Source organism: Cherax quadricarinatus, chromosome 7 (assembly GCF_038502225.1).
Source record: "Cherax quadricarinatus isolate ZL_2023a chromosome 7, ASM3850222v1, whole genome shotgun sequence".
Taxonomy (NCBI): domain Eukaryota; kingdom Metazoa; phylum Arthropoda; class Malacostraca; order Decapoda; family Parastacidae; genus Cherax; species Cherax quadricarinatus.
The window spans coordinates 17757751-17783191 of record NC_091298.1 but is presented as its reverse complement, the minus strand read 5'-3'; the positions used below and the strand labels follow the sequence as shown (position 1 = coordinate 17783191).

General features: G+C 39.3%; 1 protein-coding gene across 1 annotated transcript in view; it reads right to left on the bottom strand.

The window, feature by feature from the left end:
* Nucleotides 1–25145, bottom strand: part of Ssrp (structure specific recognition protein) — a 95472-nt gene extending 70327 nt beyond the window's left edge. Inside the window, exons 1-5 of the mRNA XM_070082345.1 lie at nucleotides 24846–25145; nucleotides 14364–14549; nucleotides 12246–12461; nucleotides 11808–11983; nucleotides 1055–1190 (exon numbers count right to left, since the gene is read on the bottom strand). Coding sequence (XP_069938446.1) covers nucleotides 1055–1190; nucleotides 11808–11983; nucleotides 12246–12461; nucleotides 14364–14549; nucleotides 24846–24908 — 777 coding nt within the window. The 5' untranslated portion in view covers nucleotides 24909–25145. The remainder of the gene's footprint in view (nucleotides 1–1054; nucleotides 1191–11807; nucleotides 11984–12245; nucleotides 12462–14363; nucleotides 14550–24845) is intronic.
* Nucleotides 25146–25441: the final 296 nt, after the last annotated feature.

The following is a 25441-nucleotide window of genomic DNA, read 5'->3' as shown; positions in this document are numbered from 1 at the left end:
AGTGGTAAGAAACAATGGGATCTACTGTGGTAAGAAACAATGGGATCTACTGTGGTAAGAAACAATGGGATCTACTGTGGTAAGAAACAATGGGATCTACTCTGGTAAGAAACAATGGGATCTACTGTGGTAAGAAACAATGGGATCTACTGTGGTAAGAAACAATGGGATCTACTGTGGTAAGAAACAATGGGATCTACTGTGGTAAGAAACACTTGGATCTACAGTGGTAAGAAACAATGGGATCTACTGTGGTAAGAAACACTTGGATCTACAGTGGTAAGAAACAATGGGATCTACTGTGGTAAGAAACAATGGGATCTACTGTGGTAAGAAACAATGGGATCTACTGTGGTAAGAAACAATGGGATCTACTGTGGTAAGAAACAATGGGATCTACTATGGTAAGAAACAATGGGATCTACTGTGGTAAGAAACACTGGGATCTACTGTGGTAAGAAACACTGGGATCTACAGTGGTAAGAAACAATGGGATCTACAGTGGTAAGAAACAATGGGATCTACTGTAGTAAGAAACAATGGGATCTACTGTGGTAAGAAACAATGGGATCTACTGTGGTAAGAAACAATGGGATCTACTGTGGTAAGAAACAATGGGATCTACTGTGGTAAGAAACACTGGGATCTACAGTGGTAAGAAACAATGGGATCTACAGTGGTAAGAAACAATGGGATCTACTGTGGTAAGAAACAATGGGATCTACTGTGGTAAGAAACAATGGGATCTACTGTGGTAAGAAACACTGGGATCTACAGTGGTAAGAAACAATGGGATCTACAGTGGTAAGAAACAATGGGATCTACTGTGGTAAGAAACAATGGGATCTACTGTGGTAAGAAACACTTGGATCTACAGTGGTAAGAAACATTGATGCAAGGTGCTAATTTGCTTACAACTATCATTGTAATGTATACATTCTTCGTAAAATAATGTATAAAAGAACATTCTCTAAAGATATATCTCTCACAAACCTTTATAGCGCACAGTGCATGTACATCACAATTCCGAATTGGCAGCAACAGCTTGACTCACCACAAAGAAGTGCTGACGCTGGTCAAGATGAGGCAGCAGGAAGAGACGCAAAACTGTTGTTACTGGGATCTTGAAATCAAATGTTTTACCATGAAGCTGGATGAAGCTAGGGTATACTTTGATGTCATACCGACCACTGTAAGAATTTCATTAAAATTACAAATCTATGCCTGGTCTTTTTTCAAATTACAGTAAACCTACCATATAAAGGACTATTCAGGGAAAGTGGGTGTCTGATAATGGCAACTGTGGTAAATGGAAAAGACACATTTTGCTGTGATTGTAACAACAGTGGACAATTCTGTAACTAACAAACTTTGTCTTGACTGGCCCAGCAGATTCTGTCCAGTATTTCCCATGTCCATAAAAATCAAGGTCCACCGAATAATGACCTCTTCACAAATGACAGACATCAATTTCCTTCAGAGTCACTGTAATTTTCACATAAATCTCTAATGTCAATTCTCATTGTGCTCAATAACTACATATCAGTTTAAAAAAGCTAAATTTTTTATAATAATTTTGTCAAATTAATTTAGTTTACCATTTCATAATTAACAGTACGTGGAAAAAAAATTGTAACTAGGTAATTTTTATTTTTGCATCAGCCATCTCTCACCACTGCAGGGTTACCACAAAAAAATCACTATTATTCATTCACAATGGTCTTGCCAGAAGTGTATATACATCACAAATTAAATGATTCCTCCAAACTAACATCCCCACCCTGCCTTAAGAGTTCAAACATTGTGTTTCATACCTCCAGGACTTTAGTTTAGCAGTTTTCCAGAATCCCTTCATTAATTTTGTCTTGAACATACTCCAACAGGTCAAATCCCTTAAAGCACTTGTTTCTACTCACAACCCCCCCCCCTCTTAATATGCTCGCTCACTCACTTGCTTGCTCGCACGCACACACACACACACACACACACACGCGCACGCAAGCACACACGCACGCACGCACGCACGTGCACACACACACACACACACACACACACACACACACACACACACACACACACACACACACACACACACACATGCACGCGCACGCACGCACACGCAAAGGTTTGCGACAAGGTTAGTTCCAGAGCTAAGGGGAAAGTCTTATGAAGAAAGGTTAAGGGAAATCAGCATGACAACACTAGAGGACAGGAGGGTCAGGGAAGACAAGATAACGACATATAAAATACTGCGCGGAATAGACAAGGTGGACAAAGACAGGATGTTCCAGGGAGGGGACACAGAAACAAGAGGTCACAATTGGAAGTTGAAGACACAGATGAGTCAGAGAGATATTAGGAAGTATTTCTTCAGTCATAGAGTTGTCAGGCAGTGGAATAGCCTAGAAAGTGATGTAGTGGAGGCAGGAACCATACATAGTTTTAAGACGAGGTATGATAAAGCTCATGGAACGGGGAGAGAGAGGACCCAGTAGCAACTGGTGAAGAGGCGGGGCCAGGAGCTAAGACTCGGCCCCTGCAACCACAAATAGGCGAGTACAAATAGGCGAGTACACACATGCACATGCACACACACACACACACACACACACACACACACACACACACACACACACACACACACACACACACACACACACACACTGGAGGGACAAGAGGGTCAGGGGAGACATGATAACGACACAAAATACTGCGTGGAATAGACAAGGTGGACAGACAGGATGTTCCAGAGATGGGACACAAAAACAAGGGGTCACAACTGGAAGCTGAAGACTCAGACGAGTCAAAGGAATGTTAGGAAGTATTTCTTCAGCCACAGAGTTGTTAGGAAGTGGAATAGTCTGGCAAGCGATGTAGTGGAGGCAGGAACTATACATAGTTTTAAGGTGAGATATGATGAAGCTCATGGAGCAGAGAGAGGGAGGACCCAGTAGCGGTCAGTGAAGAGGCAGGGCCAGGAGCCGAGTCTCGACCCCTGCAACCACAATTAGGTGAGCACACGCACACATGCACACACGCACGCATACACACACACACATGCACACACGCACACACACATGCACACACATGCACGCACACACGCACGTGCACACGCATGTGCACACATGCACACACACATACATGCACACACACACAATGCACACACAAACATGCACGCACGCACATGTGCACATGCACACACGCAAACACGCACACACAGGAGAGGGTTTCGGGGGTCAATGCCTCTGTGGCTCGGTCTGAGACCAGGCCTCGTGGTGGATCAGGGTCTGATCAGCCAGGCTGTTACTGCTGGCCGCACACAAACTGACAAATGAACCACAGTCTGGTTGGTCAGGTACTGACTTTAGGTGCCTGTCCAGTGCCTTCTTGAAGACAGCCAGGGGTCTATTGGTAATCCCCCTTATGTATGCTGGGAGGCAATTGAACAGTCTTGAGCCCTGGACACTTACTGTGCTGTCTCTCAGTGTACTCGTGGCACCCCTGCTTTTCATTGGGGAAATGTTACATCTCCTGTCGAGTCTTTTGCTTTCATAGGGAGTGATTTTCTCTTGCAGGTTTGGTACCACTCCCTCCAGGACCTTCCAAGCGCATATTATCATGTATCTCTCTCACCTGCATTCCAGAGAATACAGATCAAGGGCCTTCAACTGTTCCCAGTAATTTAGGTGCCTTATTGTACTTATGTGTGCCATGAACGTTCTTTGCACACTCTCCAGGTCAGCAATTTCCCCTGCCTTGAAGGGGGCAGTTAGCATACAGCAGTATTCCAGCCTAGAGAGAACCAGCAATTTGAAGAGAATCATCATGGGCTTGGCGTCCCTAGTTTTGACAGGTCTCATTATCCATCCTATCATTTTCCTAGCAGATGTGGTAGATACACTGTTGTGGTTCTTGAGGGCGAGATCCTGACATTATCACTCCCAGGTCCTTCACGTTACTCTTTCACTCTATTGCATGTTTAGAATTTGTCATATACCTTTATACAGTTTTAATTTTCTCAAGTTTTCCATATCTGAGTAGTTGAAATTTCTCTTCACTGAACTTCATATTGTTTTGAGAGGTCCATTTGAAGACTTGGTTCATGTCCGCTTGGAGTCTTGTGGTGTCTTTGATGGCAATCCGGGGGTCATCCACAAATGAAGACACAGAGCTATGGCTTACATCTCTGTCTTTTGTCAGATATAAGGATGAGGAATAGAATGGGAGCAAGTATTGTGCCTTGTGGAACAGCTTTTCACCATAGCTGCCTCAGACTTCACTCTGTTTACTATTACCATGGTGTTCTGTTTGTCAGGAAGTTATAGATCCATCTACCAACTTTTCTTGTTATTACTTTATCATACATTTTGTGCGCTATTACACCATGGTCACACTTGTCGAAAGCTTTTTGCAAGTCTGTGTATACTACATCTGAGTTTTGTTTATCCTCTACAGCATCCAGGACCTTGACATAGTGATCCAGTAGCTGGGACAGGAGTGACCTACTCTGAACCTGTGTTGCCCTGGTTGTGTAACTGATGGGTATCTAGGTGGTTCGCAATTGCGCTTCTTTGAACCCTTTCAAAGATTTTTATGATTTTTTTTTTTCAACAAGTCGGCCGTCTCCCACCAAGGCAGGGTGACCCAAAAAGAAAGAAAATCCCCAAAAAGAAAATACTTTCATCATCATTCAACACTTTCACCTCACTCACACATAATCACTGTTTTTGCAGAGCACAACAGTTTAGAAGCATATACGTATAAAGATACACAACATATCCCTCCAAACTGCTAATATCCCAAAACCCCTCCTTTAGAGTGCAGGCATTGTACTTCCCATTTCCAGGACTCAAGTCCGGCTATATAAAAATAACTGGTTTCCCTGAATCCCTTCACTAAATATTACCCTGCTCACACTCCAACAGATTATCAGGTCCCAAATACCATTCGTCTCCATTCACTCCTATCTAACACGCTCATGCACTCCTGCTGGAAGTCCAAGCCCCTCGCTCACAAAACCTCCCTTACCCCTTCCTTCCAACCTTTTCGAGGACGACCCCTACCCTGCCTTCCTTCTCCTACAGATTTAAATGCTCTCCATGTCATTCTACTTTGATCCATTCTCTCTAAATGACCAAACCACCTCAACAACCCCTCTTCAGCCCTCTGACTAATACTTTTATTAACTCCACACCTTCTTCTAATTTCCACACTCCAAATTTTCTGCATAATATTTACACCACACATTGCCCTTAGACAGGACATCACCACTGCCTCCAACCGCCTCTTCGCTGCTGCATTCGCAACCCAAGCTTCACACTCATATAAGAGTGCTAGTACTACTATACTTTCATACATTCCCTTCTTTGCCTCCATAGATAACGTTTTTTGACTCCACATATACCTCAACGCACCACTCACCTTTTTTACTTCATCAATTCTATGATTAACCTCATCCTTCATAAATCCATCCGCCAACACGTCAACTCCCAAGTATCTGAAAACATTCACTTCTTCCATACTCCTCCTCCCCAATTTGATATCCAATTTTTCTTTATCTAAATCATTTGATACCCTCATCAGCTTACTCTTTTCTATGTTCACTTTCAACTTTCTACCTTTACACACACTCCCAAACTCATCCACTAACCTTTGCAATTTTTCTTTAGAATCTCCCATAAGCACAGTATCATCAGCAAAAAGTAACTGTGTCAATTCCCATTTTGTATTTGATTCCCCATAATTTAATCCCACCCCTCTCCTGAACACCCTAGCATTTACTTCTTTTACAACCCCATCTATAAATATATTAAACAACCATGGTGGCATTACACATCCCTGTCTAAGACCTACTTTTACTGGGAAGTAGTTTTCCTCTCTTCTACACACCCTAACCTGAGCCTCGCTATCCTCATAAAAACTCTTTACAGCAATTAGTAACTTACCACCTATTCCATATACAGTGGACCCCCGCATAACGATGGCATCACATAGCGATTATTTCGCATACCGCTTACTTTAATCGCAAAATTTTTGCCGCGCATACCGATTAAAAACCCGCTCACCGATTTTCGTCCGAGACGCGTCCAATGTGCGCCCTCAGCCAGCCTCACATGTGCCGCCCGTGCCATTGTTTACCAGCCAGCCTCCGCGGTAACATCCAAGCATACACTCGGAATATTTCGTATTATTACAGTGTTTTCGGTGCTGTTTCTGGAAAATAAGTGACCATGGGCCCCAAGAAAGCTTCTAGTGCCAACCGTACACCAATAAGGGTAAGAATTCCCATTGAAATGAAGAAAGAGATCATTGATAAGTATGAAAGTGGAGTGCGTATCGCCGACCTAGTCAAGTTGTACAAGAAACCCCAATCAACCATCGCTACTATTGTGGGCACCAAAAAGACAATCAAGGAAGCTGTTCTTGCCAAAGGTTTAACTGTGTTTTCGAAACAAAGATCGCAAGTGATGGAAGATGTTGAGAGACTCTTATTGGTGTGGATAAATGAAAAACAGCTAGCAGGAGATAGCGTCTCTCAAGCGATCATATGTGAAAAGGCTAGGAAGTTGCATGAGGATTTAATTAAAAAAATGCCTGCAACTAGTGATGATGTGAGTGAATTTAAGGCCAGCAAAGGTTGGTTTGAGAGATTTAAGAAGCGTAGTGGCATCCATAGTGTGATAAGGCATGGTGAGGCTGCCAGTTCGGACCACAAAGCGGCTGAAAAATATGTGCAGGAATTCAAGGAGTACATAGAAACTGAAGGACTGAAACCTGAACAAGTGTTTAATTGTGATGAAACAGGCCTGTTCTGGAAGAAAATGCCAAGCAGGACCTACATTACTCAGGAGGAAAAGGCACTCCCAGGACATAAGCCTATGAAAGACAGGCTTACTCTTCTCATGTGTGCCAATGCTACTGGTGATTGCAAAGTGAAGCCTTTATTAGTGTATCACTCTGAAACTCCCAGAGCGTTCAGGCAAAAGAATGTCCTCAAGGATAATTTGTGTGTGCTGTGGAGGGCAAACAGTAAGGCATGGGTCACTAGGGAATTTTTCTATAACTGGTTACACCATGTATTTGCCCCCAATGTGAAAGATTACCTAACTGAAAAGAAATTAGAACTTAAGTGCCTCCTCGTGTTAGACAATGCCCCTGGTCATCCTACAGACGTGGCAGAGCGACTTTATGGGGACATGAGCTTCATTAAGGTGAAGTTTTTGCCTCCTAATACCACTCCTCTCCTGCAGCCCATGGACCAGCAGGTTATTTCCAACTTCAAGAAACTGTACACAAAAGCTCTGTTTGAAAGGTGCTTTGTAATGACCTCAGAAACTCAACTGACTCTAAGAGAGTTTTGGAGAGATCACTTTAATATCCTCAATTGTGTAAACCTTATAGGTAAGGCTTGGGAGGAAGTGACTAAGAGGACCTTGAACTCTGCTTGGAAGAAACTGTGGCCAGAATGTGTAGACAAAAGGGATTTTGAAGGGTTTGAGGCTAACCCTGAGAGGATTATGCCAGTTGAGGAATCCATTGTGGCATTGGGAAAGTCCTTGGGGTTGGAGGTTAGTGGGGAGGATGTGGAAGAGTTGGTGGAGGAGGACAATGAAGAACTAACCACTGATGAGCTGCTAGATCAACTTCAAGAGCAAGAGGCCAGACCTGGGGAAACTGGTTCAGAGGAGGGGAGAGAGAAATTGAAGAAGTTGCCTACTACAAAGATAAAGGAAATCTGTGCAAAGTGGCTTGAAGTGCAAACCTTCATGGATGAAAATCACCCTCACACAGCTATTGCAAGCCGTGTTGGCAACCTGTAAACTGACAATGTTGTGAAACACTTTAGGGAAGTGATAAAGGAACGAGAGGTACAGGCCACTATGGACAGATATCTTGTGCGAAAGAAGTCCAGTGACTCTGAAGCTGGCCCTAGTGGCATTAAAAGAAGAAGGGAAGTAACCCCAGAAAAGGACTTGCTACCTCAAGTCCTAATGGAAGGGGATTCCCCTTCTAAACAGTAAGAAGATAATGCTCTCCCCTCCTCCCATCCCATCAATCATCACCAGATCTTCAATAAAAGTAAGTGTCATGTAAGTGTGCATGCCTTTTTCAGTTTGTGTGTATTAAAATTAATATTTCATGTGGTAAAAAAAAATTTTTTTCATACTTTTGGGTGTCTTGCACGGATTAATTTTATTTCCATTATTTCTTATGGGGAAAATTCATTCACATAACGATTATTTCGCATAACAATTACCCCTCTTGCACGGATTAAAATCGTTAACCGGGGGTCCACTGTACTTGAAACATCTGCCACATTGCTCCTCTATCCACTCTATCATATGCCTTTTCTAAATCCATAAATGCAATGAAAACTTCCCTACCTTTATCTAAATACTGTTCATATATATGCTTCAATGTAAACACTTGATCTACACATCCCCTACCCACTCTGAAACCTCCATGCTCATCCGCAATCCTACATTCTGTCTTACCTCTAATTCTTTCAATAATAACCATTCTGTACGCTTTTCCTGGTATACTCAATAAACTTATTCCTCTATAATTTTTACAATCTCTTTTGCTCCCCTTCCCTTTATATAAAGGGACTATACATGCTCTCTGCCAATCCCTAGGTACCTTCCCCTCTTTCATACATTTATTAAACAAAAGTACCAACCACTCCAACACTATATCCCCCCCTGCTTTTAACATTTCTATCATGATCCCATCACTTCCAGCTGCTTTACCCCCTTTCATTCTACGTAATGCCTCACGTACCTCCCCCACACTTACATTCTACTCTTCTTCACTCCTAAAAGATGGTATACCTCCCTGGCCAGTGCATGAAATTACCGCCTCCCTTTCTTCCTCAACATTTAAAAGTTCCTCAAAATATTCTCGCCATCTACCTAATACCTCCCTCTCCCCATCTACTAATTCCCCTACTCTGTTTTTAACTGACAAATCCATACGTTCCCTAGGCTTTCTTAACTTGTTTAACTCACTCCAAAATTTTTTCTTATTTTCATTAAAATTTCTCGGCAGTACCTCTCCCACTCTATCATCTGCTCTCCTTTTGCACTCTCTCACCACTCTCTTCACCTTTCTTCTACTCTCTATATACTCTGCTCTTCTTATAACACTTTTGCTTTGTAAAAACCTCTCATAAGCTAACTTTTTCTCTTTTATCACACCCTTTACTTCATCATTCCACCAATCACTCCTCTTTCCTCCTGCCCCCACCCTCCTATAACCACAAAACTCTACCCCACATTCTAATACTGCAATTTTAAAACTCATCCAACCCTCTTCAACCCCCTTCACTACTCATCTTTGCACTAGCCCACCTTTCTGCCAATAGTCGCTTATATCTCACCTGAACTTCCTCCTCCCTTAGTTTATACACTTTCACTTCCCTCCTACTTGTTGTTGTCACCTTCCTCTCATCCCATCTACCTCTTACTCTAACTGTAGCTACAACTAAATAATGAACCGACATATCAGCTGCCCCTCTATAAACATGTACATTGGATGTTAATGCTATCAGTCTGTAGTTCTTTGCAATTGCTTTCCTCCCACTTATGTAGAGGGGGGTATGTCTGTTGTTTTTAGCGAGTGTGGGATGACCCGTGTCCATCCTCCCTCTTCACAGAATGCTGAAGGCAAGCGACAGGGGCTTCTTGCAGTTCTTGATGAACACGGAGTTCCTTGAGTCTGGGCCTGGGGCAGAGTGCATGGGCATGTCATTTGTTGCCTTTTCAAAGTCTTGTGGTGTTAGGATAATATCTGAGATTTTTGAGATGACCAAATTTTGGGTCTCATTCATAAAGAATTCATTTGGATTGTCGACCCTTAGTCTGGGCAGCAGCTCGCTGAACACCGAGTCGTACCGGGACTAGTATCTCACCCATTTTTTTGCCTGTCATCTGTGTATGTCCCATCTTACCTGAGCAGGGGTCCAATGTTGGATGTTTTTCCCTTAGATTTATGGCTTTTAGTTCTTCCTGCAATTCTTGTCTCCTGTAAGAGTCGTTCAGCTTAAGTTCGATATTTGCAATTTCATTAACCAGTGCCTCCTTTCGTATTTCAGATATATTGGCCCCTCTCAGCAGCTCTGTGATTCCTTGCCTTCATCTGTATAGGGAGCGTCTTTCTCTTTCTAGTTTACATCTTCTCTTTCTTCTTCTTAATGGATTGTGTCTTGAACGGATTTCAAGAACAACAGTTTATTTTTTCTAGGCAAAGGTTTGGATCTGTGTTGTTTAGGATAGCTTCCCAGCTTGTTTCATTTAGGACATGGCTGACTTGTTCCCATTGTATGTTTTTGTTATTGAAATTGAATTTTGTGAAGACACCCTCATGACTGATCAAATTTTGGTGGTCAGGAGCCCTGTGCATGCATGTCTGTACCTCTATTATGTTGTGATCCAAGTGTGTTGTCTTTGATACGGTTATATTACGTATCAGATCGTTGTTAGTCAAGATGTGGTCCAGCGTATTTTCTAGTCTTGTAGGCTCTATTATTTGCTGGTTTAAGGTGAATTTGGTGTAGAGATTTAATAGCTCATGTGTATGTGAATTTTCATCTGAGCTGCCTCCTGGAGTGATCTCTGCTAAAATATTATTTGCTAGACTCCTCCATTTTAGGTGTCTCAAGTTGAAATCTCCTAGCAGCAAGATGTTTGCGGCAGGAGTTGGGAGATTTTCTGGACAGTGGTCAATTTTCACAAGCTGCTCCCAGAAATGTTGGGAAGTTGCATATGGAGGCTTGTACACAACCACAATGACAAGGCTTTGGTTTTCAATCTTTACTACCAAAAACACACCTGCTGGATGCTCAGGCCCTTACCACATGAAACTGCTTTCACACCCTCCCTTCAACCCTTTCTGGAGCATCTCATATCCCTCCTTTCACACTGGCTTTATATAACCTCTTGGTCATCTTATTTTGCACCATCATCTCTTAATATTCAAACTTCTTCAACCCTCCCTCCATGTTCAAATTTCTTCAACCCTCCCTCCACTCTACCCTCTTTTAATTTCTACACTGAATTCTTAGCATACTATTCACATCACATATTGATCTAACATATGACTATCTCCAATGCCTCCAAGAGTCAAGATAGTAAAGTACATCAAATAACAAACATTACTTAAATTCCAAAAGTGCTTTAGATACTGTTTTAATGACAAGAACTCACCAACTTTTCTTATATATTTTTTTAACACACCATCCATCTCCCACCAATGTAGGGTGATCCCAAAAAAGAAGAAACACTTTCCTCATCATTCACTCTATCGTTGTCTTGCCAGAGGCATGCCAACACTACAGCTCAGATCTTGCTACTTCTACATACACTTATTTCATACTACACGTGTATGTACATGTATACCTGGAGGGTATTCCAGGGGTCAACATCCCTGCAACCTGGCCCTTGACCATGACACAAATACAAGTTTTCTTCTATTTTCTTAATAGTTCTTGTTCTTATATTATTCCCTGTCATCTCCATGGGAAAATGGGGAAGAATCCTTCCTCTCTCTGTTAGCCATGCATGTTGTAAAAGGTAACTAAAATGCCAGGAGCAAGGGAGTTAATAACCCCTTCTGTATAAATTACTGAATTCAAAAAGAATATTTCTTGCACTGTTTTCTGAATTAAAACATACTATTAGATATTCCTTTCAACAATGAAATGAAGAAACAATCTGGGTAAATTCAGCAAAATGTTTTACTTGAGTAATTCACAGTACAACTCAAAATAATTAAAGCAAAATATGTAGCAACACAAAGCTTTTCCATACCGTGGTGTAAGGCACTGAACTTCACGGAAAATAGCAAGAGCATCTCCTGTGGCTGTAATAACCGATGCTTTAGCCATAACCCTCTGCTGAAAACTTTCCACTGGATCATCACCAGCTAATTCTGATGTTGGGATGTGAAACCTCATCTCCATCAAGTTTATGGCTGCATCATCATGCTGAAGAAACAAGGACTCTTCAGATTCAAATAAGCAGATGGGTCTGAACAACCTTTACATGCCAAGCATTGTGAGGTAATGTTTTAATTTAGAGATTAAGTAATTAAAGAAATAGAAAACAAGCAAACAATTAGTATAAGAAAATGCATTATTCTGGGAAATATTTAAGAATCTGAAGCTACAAAAGAAAACAGAATTAAGGGCAATGTGTTTATTATAAGGCAACCTCAAAACACTTCCCACAATGTGATTTTTGGCATACCTGATGAAATTCTAATGTGACTTCATTCTTGCCTGTGGTACAGCCAGATGCATGGTTTAAAGGCACTTCAAAAGCTGGCATGGAACCTACATCAAAAGACAGTACAGCCCCCTCAAACTTTGCTGCTCCATAGTTCCAACCTTTCACAGAAAACTCCTTTTCTGACATAGTCTTGCCATATGTGTTTTTGAAAAATTTCTCTAGCTTTGACTGCTCCTGAAAACACACACACATACATTAAGGAAAATGACAAACCATTTTAATATGTAAATATTATATTAATTTTTTCCAATTAAATAAAAATAGTTACATCAGACTAATCAATCATTTTCTACAGCAAACTTCAAATTGTACAAAATGAAGCATAGTATTTCTGAATATTAATGTACTGTATATACTGTATACACTCTTCAACAGTTATTGTTATTAACATTTTATGTATTTGACAATACTGCATTACACCATATTTTTAATTCTTTCCTTATTTTTGGGTGTACTGACTGTTTTTGATATCCTTAATCATTTCCAAAATAAGAACAGCTTTTATATCAGATAAATCACAAGAAAAAATTATTCTATACCTTAATCTTGATTTATGCATGATGTCCTAGCTGCCTAACACTAGAATACAAAACTAGCAGCATTCTTTAAACGTACAGTGAAACCTCTACTTACGAGTTCATCCACGTGCGAGTCTTTCCAGCTACAACCAGTCACTCGGTCTATTTTTTGCTTCCAGATGTGAGCGAAATTTCCAGATGCAAGCGAGCCTCAAGAGAGGTTCCTTGACACTGGTGAGGGGCCCTTGCTCTTGATCTAGGGAATTGGATCTCAGTTGTTTGTTGGACTATCTTATTGAAACTTGGGCAATGTGTGATGGAAAAGTGCTTCTTAACGTACACAAAAATGAAAGAAATCGGACCATAAATAACGGAGTTCACTTCTCAGCCATTAGCCTCCCCTTAGAGGTATATTTCCGTATGGTTTTTATAGTTGTGTTCTCGTTTTTTTGGTTTCATTTGATAGAATGGAAGATATACTACAGAAATAAATATGATTTTGATTGGTTTCACAATGAAAAGTACCTTGAAACTGAGCTCAAAGTAGCAGAAATGTTCAATTCTTTGGCAATGTTCAAGGGTACACAAATGATGTCACAGTCCGGTACTTGTCTGACTGCCACTGCCCCGCAACCTTCACATACTGGAAAGCTCTTCAATACACTAGCAAAAGTGAAAAAAGACATCATGAGGTAGCAGTGGCAGACAACACGAAGCAGCAGTGGCCGACAACATGAGGTAGCAGTGGCCGACAACATGAGGTAGCAGTGGTAGACAACATGAAGCAGCAGTGGCAGACAACATGAAACAGCAATGTCTGACATTTTTGGGTTATCCTAGGTTCTCTACACATGTAGTCAGGAGCAGGAATGGCTGCTGTGGTGGCCCTATAAACTCCAACAACAACAATGGCCGCTGTCACCACGACTAGCCACATACATAATGACATGTATTTTATTCATCCTAGTGTATATATCATGTTTCTATGTTATTAATATTGTTTATTATGTCATATTAGATGAATTGTGATAGACAAATAAGTCAAAGAGTTGATATTAGGGAAATTATTGAAGTATTTTGTCATGCCTGGAATTCTACTGGAATGGATTAATTCCATTTTAGTTAATTTAAATGAGTAAAATTGACTCTGCAAATGAGCAAATCCAGATGCGAGCAAGGTCACAGAACAGACTAAACTCGTAAGTAAAGGTACCACTGTACAAGTCTAATCAAACATATACTGTATTAGTAAAAAAATTTATAAAAGTATGGAACACAGTAGGAATAATGTACATAGTAATATTTTACATTTATTTATTTATTTCGTTGGGGGAGGGGGGGTATTAAACCCATAGTGGTTATAAAGCACCTTGGGGAAGTGGAAGCAATCAAATTTGATAAAAGGAAAGGGATCAAGAGCATTTCAGCCAAAATTCAAGTAACTCAATCTCCATTACAGCATACAACAGTCACTGAGCTTCAAATGTCACTTGTGCTATGAAACTTCTTGCTTTCACAAAATACACGTATCAAATATATAGCATAATACCATACTTACAGAATCTTTGAAGCCTCCGAACCGAAACAGGTTGCCACTTTCAGTGAAAATTCGTAATCCATAGCTTCCACCAAGTCTTTGCCAATTAACCACCTCAATTTCTGAGGAGTTCAAATTTTCTACCTTGCCAGTCTTCACATTGCGGTAACTTATGCCCTGGTCACTCAGCTTTAAACGAACTGGTACCTACCAGAACAAAAATTGTTAGAACAGTAAGTATATATGGTAATGGCATACATGTATTTATACTGTAATATCAGACCCTAATCATGTTTTATCAGTGATGTGGTGCTGTGTTTTGTTAATCTACAATCCATATAAAATTTTATACTGTATAAAATTTCGGGCATAACACAGCTACATTATTCTAATTTATAAAGTGAAATCTCAAAACAGGTTTACCCTCTTATTTTATTTCACTATTCAATGGGTGTGAAATATTTTCTGTTGGAGTTAAAATATGGCATAGCCAACTGGAAGTTAAAAGCTCATAAAGCAAAAGGAGTTTATTAATATGAAGCTACACTTATATAAGGCTTAATGACTGTTTCGGTCGTATATATATGTCTTACGAGCAAATGTGTTTGACGTATACTCAAAAATTCTAGCAGCTTCAAATCAAGCGGGAGAACGCTGGTAGGTCCACATGTGAGAGAATGGGGAAGGGTGGTCAGTGTGTGCAGTATAAAAAAAATCCTGAAGCAAGCAGTGCATAATGAGAAAAGAAAACTTCGACCGTGTTTTTGGATTAAAACGCCGACTTTGAGGTGTATTTTCGTATAGTTTTTATGGTTATATTCTCATTTTCATAGTCACATTTGATAGAATGGAAAACATATTATAGAAATGGAGGTGATTTTGATTGGTTTTACATGAAAAGGGCCTTGAAATGGAGCTCAAATTAGGGGAAATGTTTGATTTTTGCTGATATTCAAGAGTAAACAAATGATGTCATTGTCCAATAAATGTCCAACTAGCCATTCTAATATGCAGTCATGAATGGGTTGACATTATTTATACAATTATTACAATATTGCAGTAGTCTGCATAACAGTAAATCTTCTATTTTTTGTTTGAATAAAAATTTAAAATAGAAAGCAAGGGTTACATCAGAGGGGCCTGGAGACGTGACTGATGAACAAAGAAAATGTTATTTTAGAGCCAGGAATGTCCGCATTATTCATTCCAGACCCTATTTTGAAATTGGGCATGAAATTGGCCAAATTGCCAATTTCTGACCACTTTATTGGGTAGTTGAAATTGGTAAATGGGCAGTTTCTTGTACTCAATCAATATAACAAATGGAGTTCTAAAGAAATAGCCATGAGTTTGGTCGACTGGAACAATGGAATTAGCCGAAAATAGGGGTCAAAGTGGGCGAAATCACTGATTCGTAAATACTGCCAAGGCCGCTAACTTTGCGAGAGCGTAATTCAGTAGTTTTCCATCAAATTTCATACTTTTGGTGTCATTTCCATCAGGAAAAGATTCTCTATCATTTCATAAGAATTTTTTTTTTTTTTTCAAATATTTTGCAACACCAGGAGACACCTCAGGATTTGAGGTTGCGACAGTCAAAGGGTTAAGAAATGTCTCCTCTTGCTGTGTGTCTTTTTAACCATTTTCTCTTAGACCCTGGAAGATTACATTAGAGACATACAGTTTAATCAATCAGTGGAGTAAATAGGGTAAACCATAATTTGCCAATACAGTAATAACAACTATCGGAACAGGACAGGGCAATCTAATTCTATTGAGGTAAATAAAATAGAGTATATTATGTCCATAAGAAAACACAATAATTCATGTTTCATATCTGTTAGAAGCATCTTATTTTATATTCAGGAAGATACTCCATTAGGAACTTTTTCAGGTACTGTAATCAAATACCAGTGATCTCATCAACATTAAAGTCAACAATCATAAGAACATAAGAAGGAACACTGCAACAGGCCTACTGGCCTATGCAAAACAGGTCCAACTCGCACCCACCCACACCCACTCATGTATTTATCTAACCTATTTTTAAAACTACACGTCTTAGCTTCTATGAAGGTATAGTGGACCCTCCCTTTTCGTCAATCTCTGTTAATGCCGATTTCCGTTTTCATCGACTTTTTCGTCAATATTTTGGTTCCGTTTTCGTCAATGGTACGGAACCTGTCCAGTGCCCAGAGCGCAGACAAAGCCGCCTCCTACACGCATTCTCAGGCAGTGTCGCATTCTTTCTCGGTGAGTGAACATATCCTGCCAGGTCATACAAAACATTTTGTAATAATCCATTGTTTTTGGCACTTGTTTATTGTGTGTGACTGCTAAATAAGCCACCATGGCCCCAAAGAAAGCTCATAGTGCCAGTCCTTTGGTAAAGAAAATGAGGAACACCATACAAAATGAAAAAAGAAATCGTTCAAAAATATGATAGCAGCATACACATTGCTGAACTCGGCAGGATGTACAGGAAGGCGCCATCAACGATCAGCTCCATTGTGGCAAGGAGAAAAGAAATCATGGAAGCTGATGTTACAAAAGAGGTGAGTGTGATAACCATACAATTGAAGAAGTGGAGAAATAATTGTTGGTGTGAATCAGAGAGAAAGAGTTAGCAGGAGATAGTGCTGTGCAGTCGATAATTTGTAAAAAGGCAAGGCAGCTGCATGGCGATCTCGTAAAGAAACTGTCTGAAAAAAGTGGTGATGTTAGTGAATTTAAGGCCAGCAAAGACTGGTTTGAAAAATTCAAGAAGCAAAGTGGCATACACAGTGTTGTAAGGCATAGTGAGGGTGCCAGTTCTGACAACCGAGCGGCTGAAAAATTCATGCGGGAATTCAAAGGTTATGTAGATGCTGAAATATTCCAACCCTGATAAGTGTTCAATTGTGACAAAACAGGCCTTTTTGGAAGAAAATGCCAAAGAGGACCTACATCACAGAGGAGGAAAAGGCACTCCCAGGACACAAGCCTATTAAAGACAGGCTAACTCTCTTGTATGGTAATGCTAATGAGGATTTCAATGTGAAGCCTTTACTTGTGTATCACTGAAAATCCCAGAGTATTCAAGAAAAACAGTGTGATGTGGAAGGCTAATAGTAGGTCATGGGCCAATAGGGAAATTTTCCTGGAATGGTTCAATGAAGTGTTTGGCCCGAGTGTGAAGAAATACCTCCTGGAAAATAAATTGCCATTCCAGTGCTTCCTGTTAATGGACAATGCTCCTGCTCATCCTCCAGACTTGGAAGACCAATTGTCTAAGGAATTCAGTTTTGTAACAGTGAAGTTCTTGCCTCCTAACACCACTCCTCTCATCCAGCCCATGGACCAGCAGATCATTGCAAACTTCAAAAAACTGTACACCAAAGCAATGTTTCAAAGGTGCTTTGATATAACCTCAGACCCTGAACTGACCCTCAGAGTTCTGGAAGAATCACTTCAATACCTTCCACTGCATAAACCTTATAGATAAGGCTTGGCAGGGAGTGGCTTCCAGGACGATGAACTCTGCTTGGGGAAAACTGTGGCCAGATTGTGTCCAAAAGAAGAATTTTGAAGGTTTGAGGCTGACCCTGTCGACCCTACACCAGTTGTGCAATCAACTGTGGCACTGCGGAATTCCATGGGGTTGGATGTGAGTGGCAAGGATATTGAAGAGTTGGTGGAGGACCACAATCAAGAGCTAACCACTGATGAGCTGCAAGAGCTTCATCTTCAACAGCAACAGACCACAGCTCAGGAAATTGCTTCAGAGGAGGAAGAGAGATGGAAGGAGGTGCCTTCTTCAAAGATTAAGGAGATTTGTGCAATGTGGACTAAAGTGCATTCATTTGTGGAGGAACATCACTCTGAGAAAGCTGTTGCAATCCGTGCTGGTGACTTTTACAAAGACAATGCCATGTCCCATTTTGGGCAAATCTTAGAGACGCCAGAAACAGACCTATCTGGACAGATATTTTGTGCGACAGGGGTCCAGTGACTCTCAAGGTGATCCTGGTGGCATTAAAAAACAGAGGAGGGAAGTGACCCCAGATATGGACTTGGTACCTAGAGTCATTATGGAGGGGGATTCCCCTTCCAAAGAATAACCTCTTCCCTCTCCCCTCCTCCCTGTCTTCCATCCACCAACAACAGTCATCAATAAGGGTAAGTGTCATGTTGAATGTTCATGCTTTTGTGCATGTAACACTAAGGTAAAAAAAAAAAAAAAATTTTAATACTTCTGGGTGTCCAGAATGGATTAATTGGATTTACATTATATTTCTTATGGGGAAAATGGTTTCCATTTTCGCCAATCGCTCTGGAACGGATTAAACACAAAAACCGAGGGTCCATTGTACATGGGAGTTTGTTCCACGCATCCACAACTCTATTACAAAACTAGTGCTTTCCTATATACTTCCTGAATCTGAATTTTTCCAACTTAAAACCATAGCTGCAAGTCTTGTCTTGGCTAGATATTTTTAGCACGTTATTTACATTCCCTTTATTTATTCCTGTTTTCCATTTATACACCTCAATTATATCCCCCCTAATTCTACGCCTCTCTTGAGCATGCAGATTAGGGGCCCTCAGTCTATCCTCGTAGGGAAGATTTCTGATACATGGGATCAACTTTGTCACCCTCCTTTGTATGTTTTCCAGCGCATTTATATCCATTCTGTAATATGGTGACGAAAACTGTGCAGCATAATCTAAATGAGGCCTAAACAAAGATATATAGAACTGAAGAACAACCTGAGGACTCCTATTATTTATGCTTCTTGATATGAAGCCAAGGATTCTGTTCACTTTATTGCGAACACTTATGCACTGTTGTCTTGGTTTTATATTACTGCTAACCATAACTCCCAAATCCTTTTCACAATCAGTAATATTACGATCTACATTATTTAGCTTATAACTGGCATGGTTATTTTCCTGTCCAATGTTTAGAACTTTGCATTTGTCTAAACTAAACTGCATCTGCCACTTCTCCGACCACTGCATCAGTTTATTCAATTCTTCCTGAATGAATTCAACGGCCTATTTTGGCGTCATCAGCAAACTTGCTTTTGTCACTATTTATTCTCTCATCTATGTCGTTTATGTAGACTGTGAACAAGGGGCCCAACACTGACCCCTGTGAAACACCACTTGTGACTCCCCCCCCCCCCCCACAATCTGGTTTCTCCCCATTTATGCAAACTCTCTGCTGCCTGTCAACCACGCCTCTATCCAGGAAAAATTTTCTCCTCCTTTTCCGTGTGCCTAAATTTTCCTCAATAGTCTCTGATGTGGGACTTAATTAAAAGCTTTACTGAAGTCCATATACACTATCATATTCATTACCATGATCTACCTCCTCAAATACCTTAGTGAAAAAAAGTTAATAAATTCCTAAAGTAGGAATGCCCTTTTGTAAAACTGTGCTGAGATTCGTTGATCAATTTATGCTTTTCAAGATGGCTATGAATTGCCTTGGCAATTATTGATTCCATAAATTTTCCCACCATGGAGGTTAGGCTTATTCGTCTATAGTTCGATGCTAAGGACCTGTCACCTGCTTTGAAAATAGGGATCACGACTGCCATTTTCCACTTATCTGGCACTATGCCAGTTTGTAATGGTATTTTGAAAAGATTAGCCAAAGGTTAGATAAGCTCCTCTTTACATTCCTTTAGAACCCTTGTGTACAGCTCATCAGGGCCCAGGGATTTGTTAGGTTTTATCTTTTTGTCTAAGGACCATGTCACTTTATTTATTTACAATTTGAGCACACATATAGAGGTACAAAAAAAATACAGATAAGAGCAGCATGCCAAAGCCACTTATACTATGCATAGCATTACGGGCTGGCTTAAAATTAACTTAAGATTAACTAAGCAATGATGAAATCAGTGATAAAACATTAATGTAAACAGATTACTATAAAGCACAAGTGAGTATTACAAAGACAGGTCATATGGTTGCATGCATTGTTGTACATTCAGTTGTATGGAGAATTCTATTAGGTAGTGTATTTAAAAAATAGTAAAGTTAGATTGGGTTTTAGGTTTAACATTTATGTGATATAATTGTGAGAAACATTTAAGATATACAATTTATAAGGTTCAGTTATTCAGTATTTATTTGGTTTTGGGTGAGTAAGTGATCTTTGAGAAGAGACTTGAATTTATAAACAGGTAGTGTTTCTTTTATATTTACAGGTAATGAATTCCAGATTTTAGGGCCTTTTATGTGCATTGAGTTTTTGCATAGTGTGAGATGGACACGAGGAACATCAAAGAGTGATCTGTGCCTTGTGTTATGGTCATGTGTTCTGTTGAGGTTGGCAAGGAGATGTTTGAGGGGAGGGTTAATATCAGAGTTAAGTGTTCTATGTATGTAATAGGTGCAGTAATAAGTATGGATGTTTTGTATGGTGAGTAGGTTTAGTGTATTGAATATTGGTGGAGTGTGCTGCCTGTAGTGAGAATTTGTTATCATTCTAACTGCAGCCTTTTGTTGGGTAATTAGTGGTCTGAGATGGTTAATTGTTGTTGAGCCCCATGCACAAATTCCATAGGTGAGATAGGGGTAAATAAGAGAGTGATATAGGGCCAGGAGGGCTGACTGTGGAACATAGTACCGTATCTTCGATAGTATGCCTACAGTCTTGGAAATTTTTTTAGAAATTTGTTGTATATGTGTATGAAATTTGAATCTATTATCAAGGTGGATTCCTAAGAATTTTCCCTCTGTTAGCTTTGTGATAGGTGATCCGTTTATCATTATGTTAAGAGGGACATCTGTAGCTCTGTTACCAAACTGAATGAAGTAGGTTTTGGCAATGTTTAGTGTAAGTTTGTTAGTCCTCATCCAGGTAGATATTTTCTGTAATTCGGTATTTACAGTATTGGCTAGCGTGACTGGGCTCGGGTGGGAGAAGACGTATGTAGTGTCATCTGCAAATAGTGTGGGTTTGAGTAATTGCGAAGCATTTGGTAGGTCATTTATGTATAGGAGAAAGAGAAGAGGGCCAAGGACACTTCCCTGTGGGACACCAACTGTAATTGGTTGTGCAGAAGAGTTTGCCCCATTTGCGTACACATATTGGCTTCTGTTGCTGAGGTATGACTTGAGGTAGTTGAGGGAGTGCCCTCTTATACCACAGTGTGACAATTTTACGTGGAGCAAGTCATGGTCAACTGTATCAAAAGCTTTACGTAAGTCAATGAAGATCCCCAGTGGGACTTCTTTTTTCTCTATTGCAGTGTATATATGTTCTAGCATGTGTATAATAGCATCATTAGTATTTTTATTAGGCCTGAATCCAAATTGGCAGGGGTTGAGTATGTTTTGGGAGATAAGGTAGGAGTAGATTCATTTATGAATTAATTTTTCAAAGATTTTTGAGAGAGGGTGTAAGTTGGATATTGGCCTATAGTTATTCAACTCTGTCTGGTCTCCTCCTTTGTGGATCGGGGTGACCCTTGCTATTTTGAGTACTGTAGGGAAGGTGGAGGATTCAATGGATTTGTTAAAGAGTGTTGCAATGATTGGTGATAGCACTTGTGACACTTTTTTGTATATAAAGGGTGGTAAGGTATTTAAATCTCCTGCCTTGTTTTTTAGTGCGTTGATAATAAGGGAGACTTCGTATGGGTTAGTCGGAGCTAGGAACAGTGTGTTCGGGTAGTTGCCGGTGAGGTAGTCATTTGGTGGGGTATCTGAGCTTGGGATTTTATTGGCAAGGTTTTGTCCTATAGTGGAGAAGAAATCATTGAGTCTGTTTGCTGTTTCTGTTGGTGGGAGTTGGGGTTCATCTGATTTTGCTAATTTTATTTCGCTATTTCGTGATATCTTTTTTGTTCCCAGAATTTCTGATAGGGTTTTCCAGGTCTTTTTTATATCACCTCGTAAGTTGGATAATCTGTTCACATAATACAATTTTTTTGCCCTTCTTATCAGGCTGGTTAGGATTGACGAGTAACGTTTTGTTTGGTCTCTGGTTATGTGACCCATTCTGTACTGTTTTTCATATTGGTGTTTTGTATTTATGGATTTGAGAATGCTGGGTGTTAGCCAGGGACTGTTCAGTCTCTTAGCTGTCATCTGTTTAGTTTTTTTAGGGCAGTGCTTATTATAGAGGTATTGGGTCTTTTTTAGAAAATTATTAATACATTCGTCAATATCTGTATTGATTTCTAGCTCAGTGTGCCAGTCAATGTTTGCTACTGCTGTTGTGAAGTTATTAATGGCTGCCTCATTGTGAAGTCTGAAGGTGACTTTAGTAGTGTCTTGGGGTAGTTTACCAAGAGTTGTTATGAGGAAAGTAGGGTAGTGGTCTGTGGTATTATCTGTAATTATGCCTGATTTTAAAGGGGATATGGTGTTGGTCCAGATGTGGTCAAGTAGGGAAACACTAGTCTCTGTAACTCTTGTAGGTTTTGTTACTGTTGGTAGCAACATACAGTTACTCATTGTGTTTGTGAATTCAGTAACGTGTGGGTCCTGGTCTTGCAGGAGATTTATATTGAAGTCACCTGAGAGTAGTAAGTGATCTTTGTTCATGCGTGCATCAGTTATCATACTTCCTAGGTTTTGACTAAATTGGCTAATGCTTGACTGTGGAACTCTGTAGATGTTTATCAATGTGAGAGGTTTTTGTAGGTATTTGGATTTGAATTTAGCTATTATATATTCCCCATGTTCATCCCTTGTGCAAGTATTAGTGATACATTCTAGTTGGTCTGAGTAGTATATGGCTGTGCCACCCCCTTGTTGGTCTGGCCTACAGTTGTGTATGGCTGTGTAACCAGGAATGGCATAGACATCTGTACTATCAGGCTTTAGCCAGGTTTCAGTTAGTGTAATGATGGACATATTGGCATGTAAGGAATTTAGTAATGCTATGAGGTCATCGTAATGCTTGCTTAAAGATCTGATATTGTAGTTAAAGATAGTTATGTTGTTGTTGGCACTGAGAAGTGCCTTTGATTGTTCTGCAGTGTAGTAATTACAGTAATTGTTTGATTCATTTAAGTCATTAAATAAGAGGTTGGTATCAGGATCAATGCTTGTAATCATAAGATTTGTAGTGAATCTATAGTTAGAATTAAGAATAAAGCAAAGTAAATAGTCTTAAGCTAAAAAATAGCACCTGAATTATTTAACAAATGTAAAATAATGAGCTAAGGTAGTTTTTTTTTTTTTTTTTAAGCTAAAATAAGGGAGACAATATAAAAGGGACTAATACAAATAAAGTGATGATCAAATAATGGAGCTTGGGAATATGATAGTAGGTAGTACTATAAAGGTAATTCTTTAAAGTTAGAATTATAGTATAAAATTATAATATAAAAGGGACTAATATAAGTTGTGGTGAACAATAAAGTGGTAATCAAATAAATGAGCTTTGGAATATAATGGCAAAATTGTGAACTTATTCTACTTTAGCACCTGAGAATAGCACCTTGATTATTTTAACAATTGTGAATATATAAACTAGGGTAGTTATATAAAGCTAAAATAAAGGAGAAAATATATAAGGGACTAAAATTAAGTAATGGTAAACAAAGTTAAATGGACAGATGGTCACTATGAAATAATATTGGTTTAGGAGTAAGATCTGATTTGTAATATTAAATAAATTGAGCAGTTTATTGCACAATAAAAAGTAAAAAAAAATGAGGTAGTTGGTACTAGCTAGCAAAAGATAGTTTTGGTACTTGCAAAAAAGTAATTGGAATATATACTAATTGCATACACAATGAAAAGTGACTAAAAAACAAGTAGTGATAAACAAAATTAAACGGACAGGTAAGAATAATGAATATTATTAATTTTTGACCGTAATCGTGCATAGTTTATTATCATCCTGTTCTACATAATTCATTATTTCTGGAATATAGCTAGTATCTTCCTATGTAAAAACTGAGAGAAAGTAAGTGATAAAAATTCTACACATTTCCTTATCAGTGTTGGTGAGGTGACCCAAGTAACTTTTGAGTGGGGCTGTCTTGTCCCTGATCTTACTTCTGTATACCTGAAAGAAACCTTTTGAGTTAGTCTTTCATTCCCTTGCAACTTTAACCTCATAATCTCTCTCTGCTTTTCTTATTCCCTTTTTATTTCTTTTAACTGAATATATTGACTGTAACTTTGAAAGTTAAAACAGCTAAGTAACTCAACTAGCATTCAATGTAAACATATATCACTAATTAAAAAAAATTTTAATTACTAAATATCTCCAATATAATTAAAACTAAGTATTCTTATTCTCATATACTAATAATCATAATTTAGTTTCATGGCTGCCCAAAGTGCCTTGAACAAGGGACTTTCTATAAAGTAGTTTGTGTCAATCAACCCATTTTACAGAAGTGAAGTTTGATATTTTATACTACCAACAATTACAGAAGAAACGTTCCTACGGTTACCTCACGTTACATAAAATGTCTCGTTTATAATGTGAAGAAACCTCCCTAGAAGGGTCACTTTGAACCTACACAACATGAGACAACATACCATTAAGCCTCTGGACTCGATGGAGACATCCGTGTACTCTAAAACAGCCAGTTCGTCCTTCATTGTGGCTGGCTGGTGGTTGTAACCACCAGTATAACAAGTCTTACTCAGCCACCTAAACAACACAAGTATCACACTCCAAACTCTGTGTCCACCGCAAGAATTTTATTTCTTGCTCTTCTTAAACTAGACACAGTCACGCGCTTTCTTCATCACAGTTATTCCACTCTCTTCCTCCTTGTTTTTCTACTTTCTTTGATATTGAAACAGCAGGACAACGTGTCGTCTTGTTTACCCGGGAACCTCAGCTTCAACACATGTCAACATTCCAGTATTCCACTCACATTCATAAGAAATGTTCCATTTTCTGTAAAAAAAAATAATATAATAATACTAATAATTCTTATGCATAAAATATAAGAATAAAGATAGTATTTAACTGGGGAAAGTATTTTTCACTATATTCTAAATGTTGCGCATTATGGAACGAGGCGCTAAATTCAAATTATGTTATATATACATATATATATACATATATATATATATATATATATATATATATATATATATATATATATATATATATATATATATAT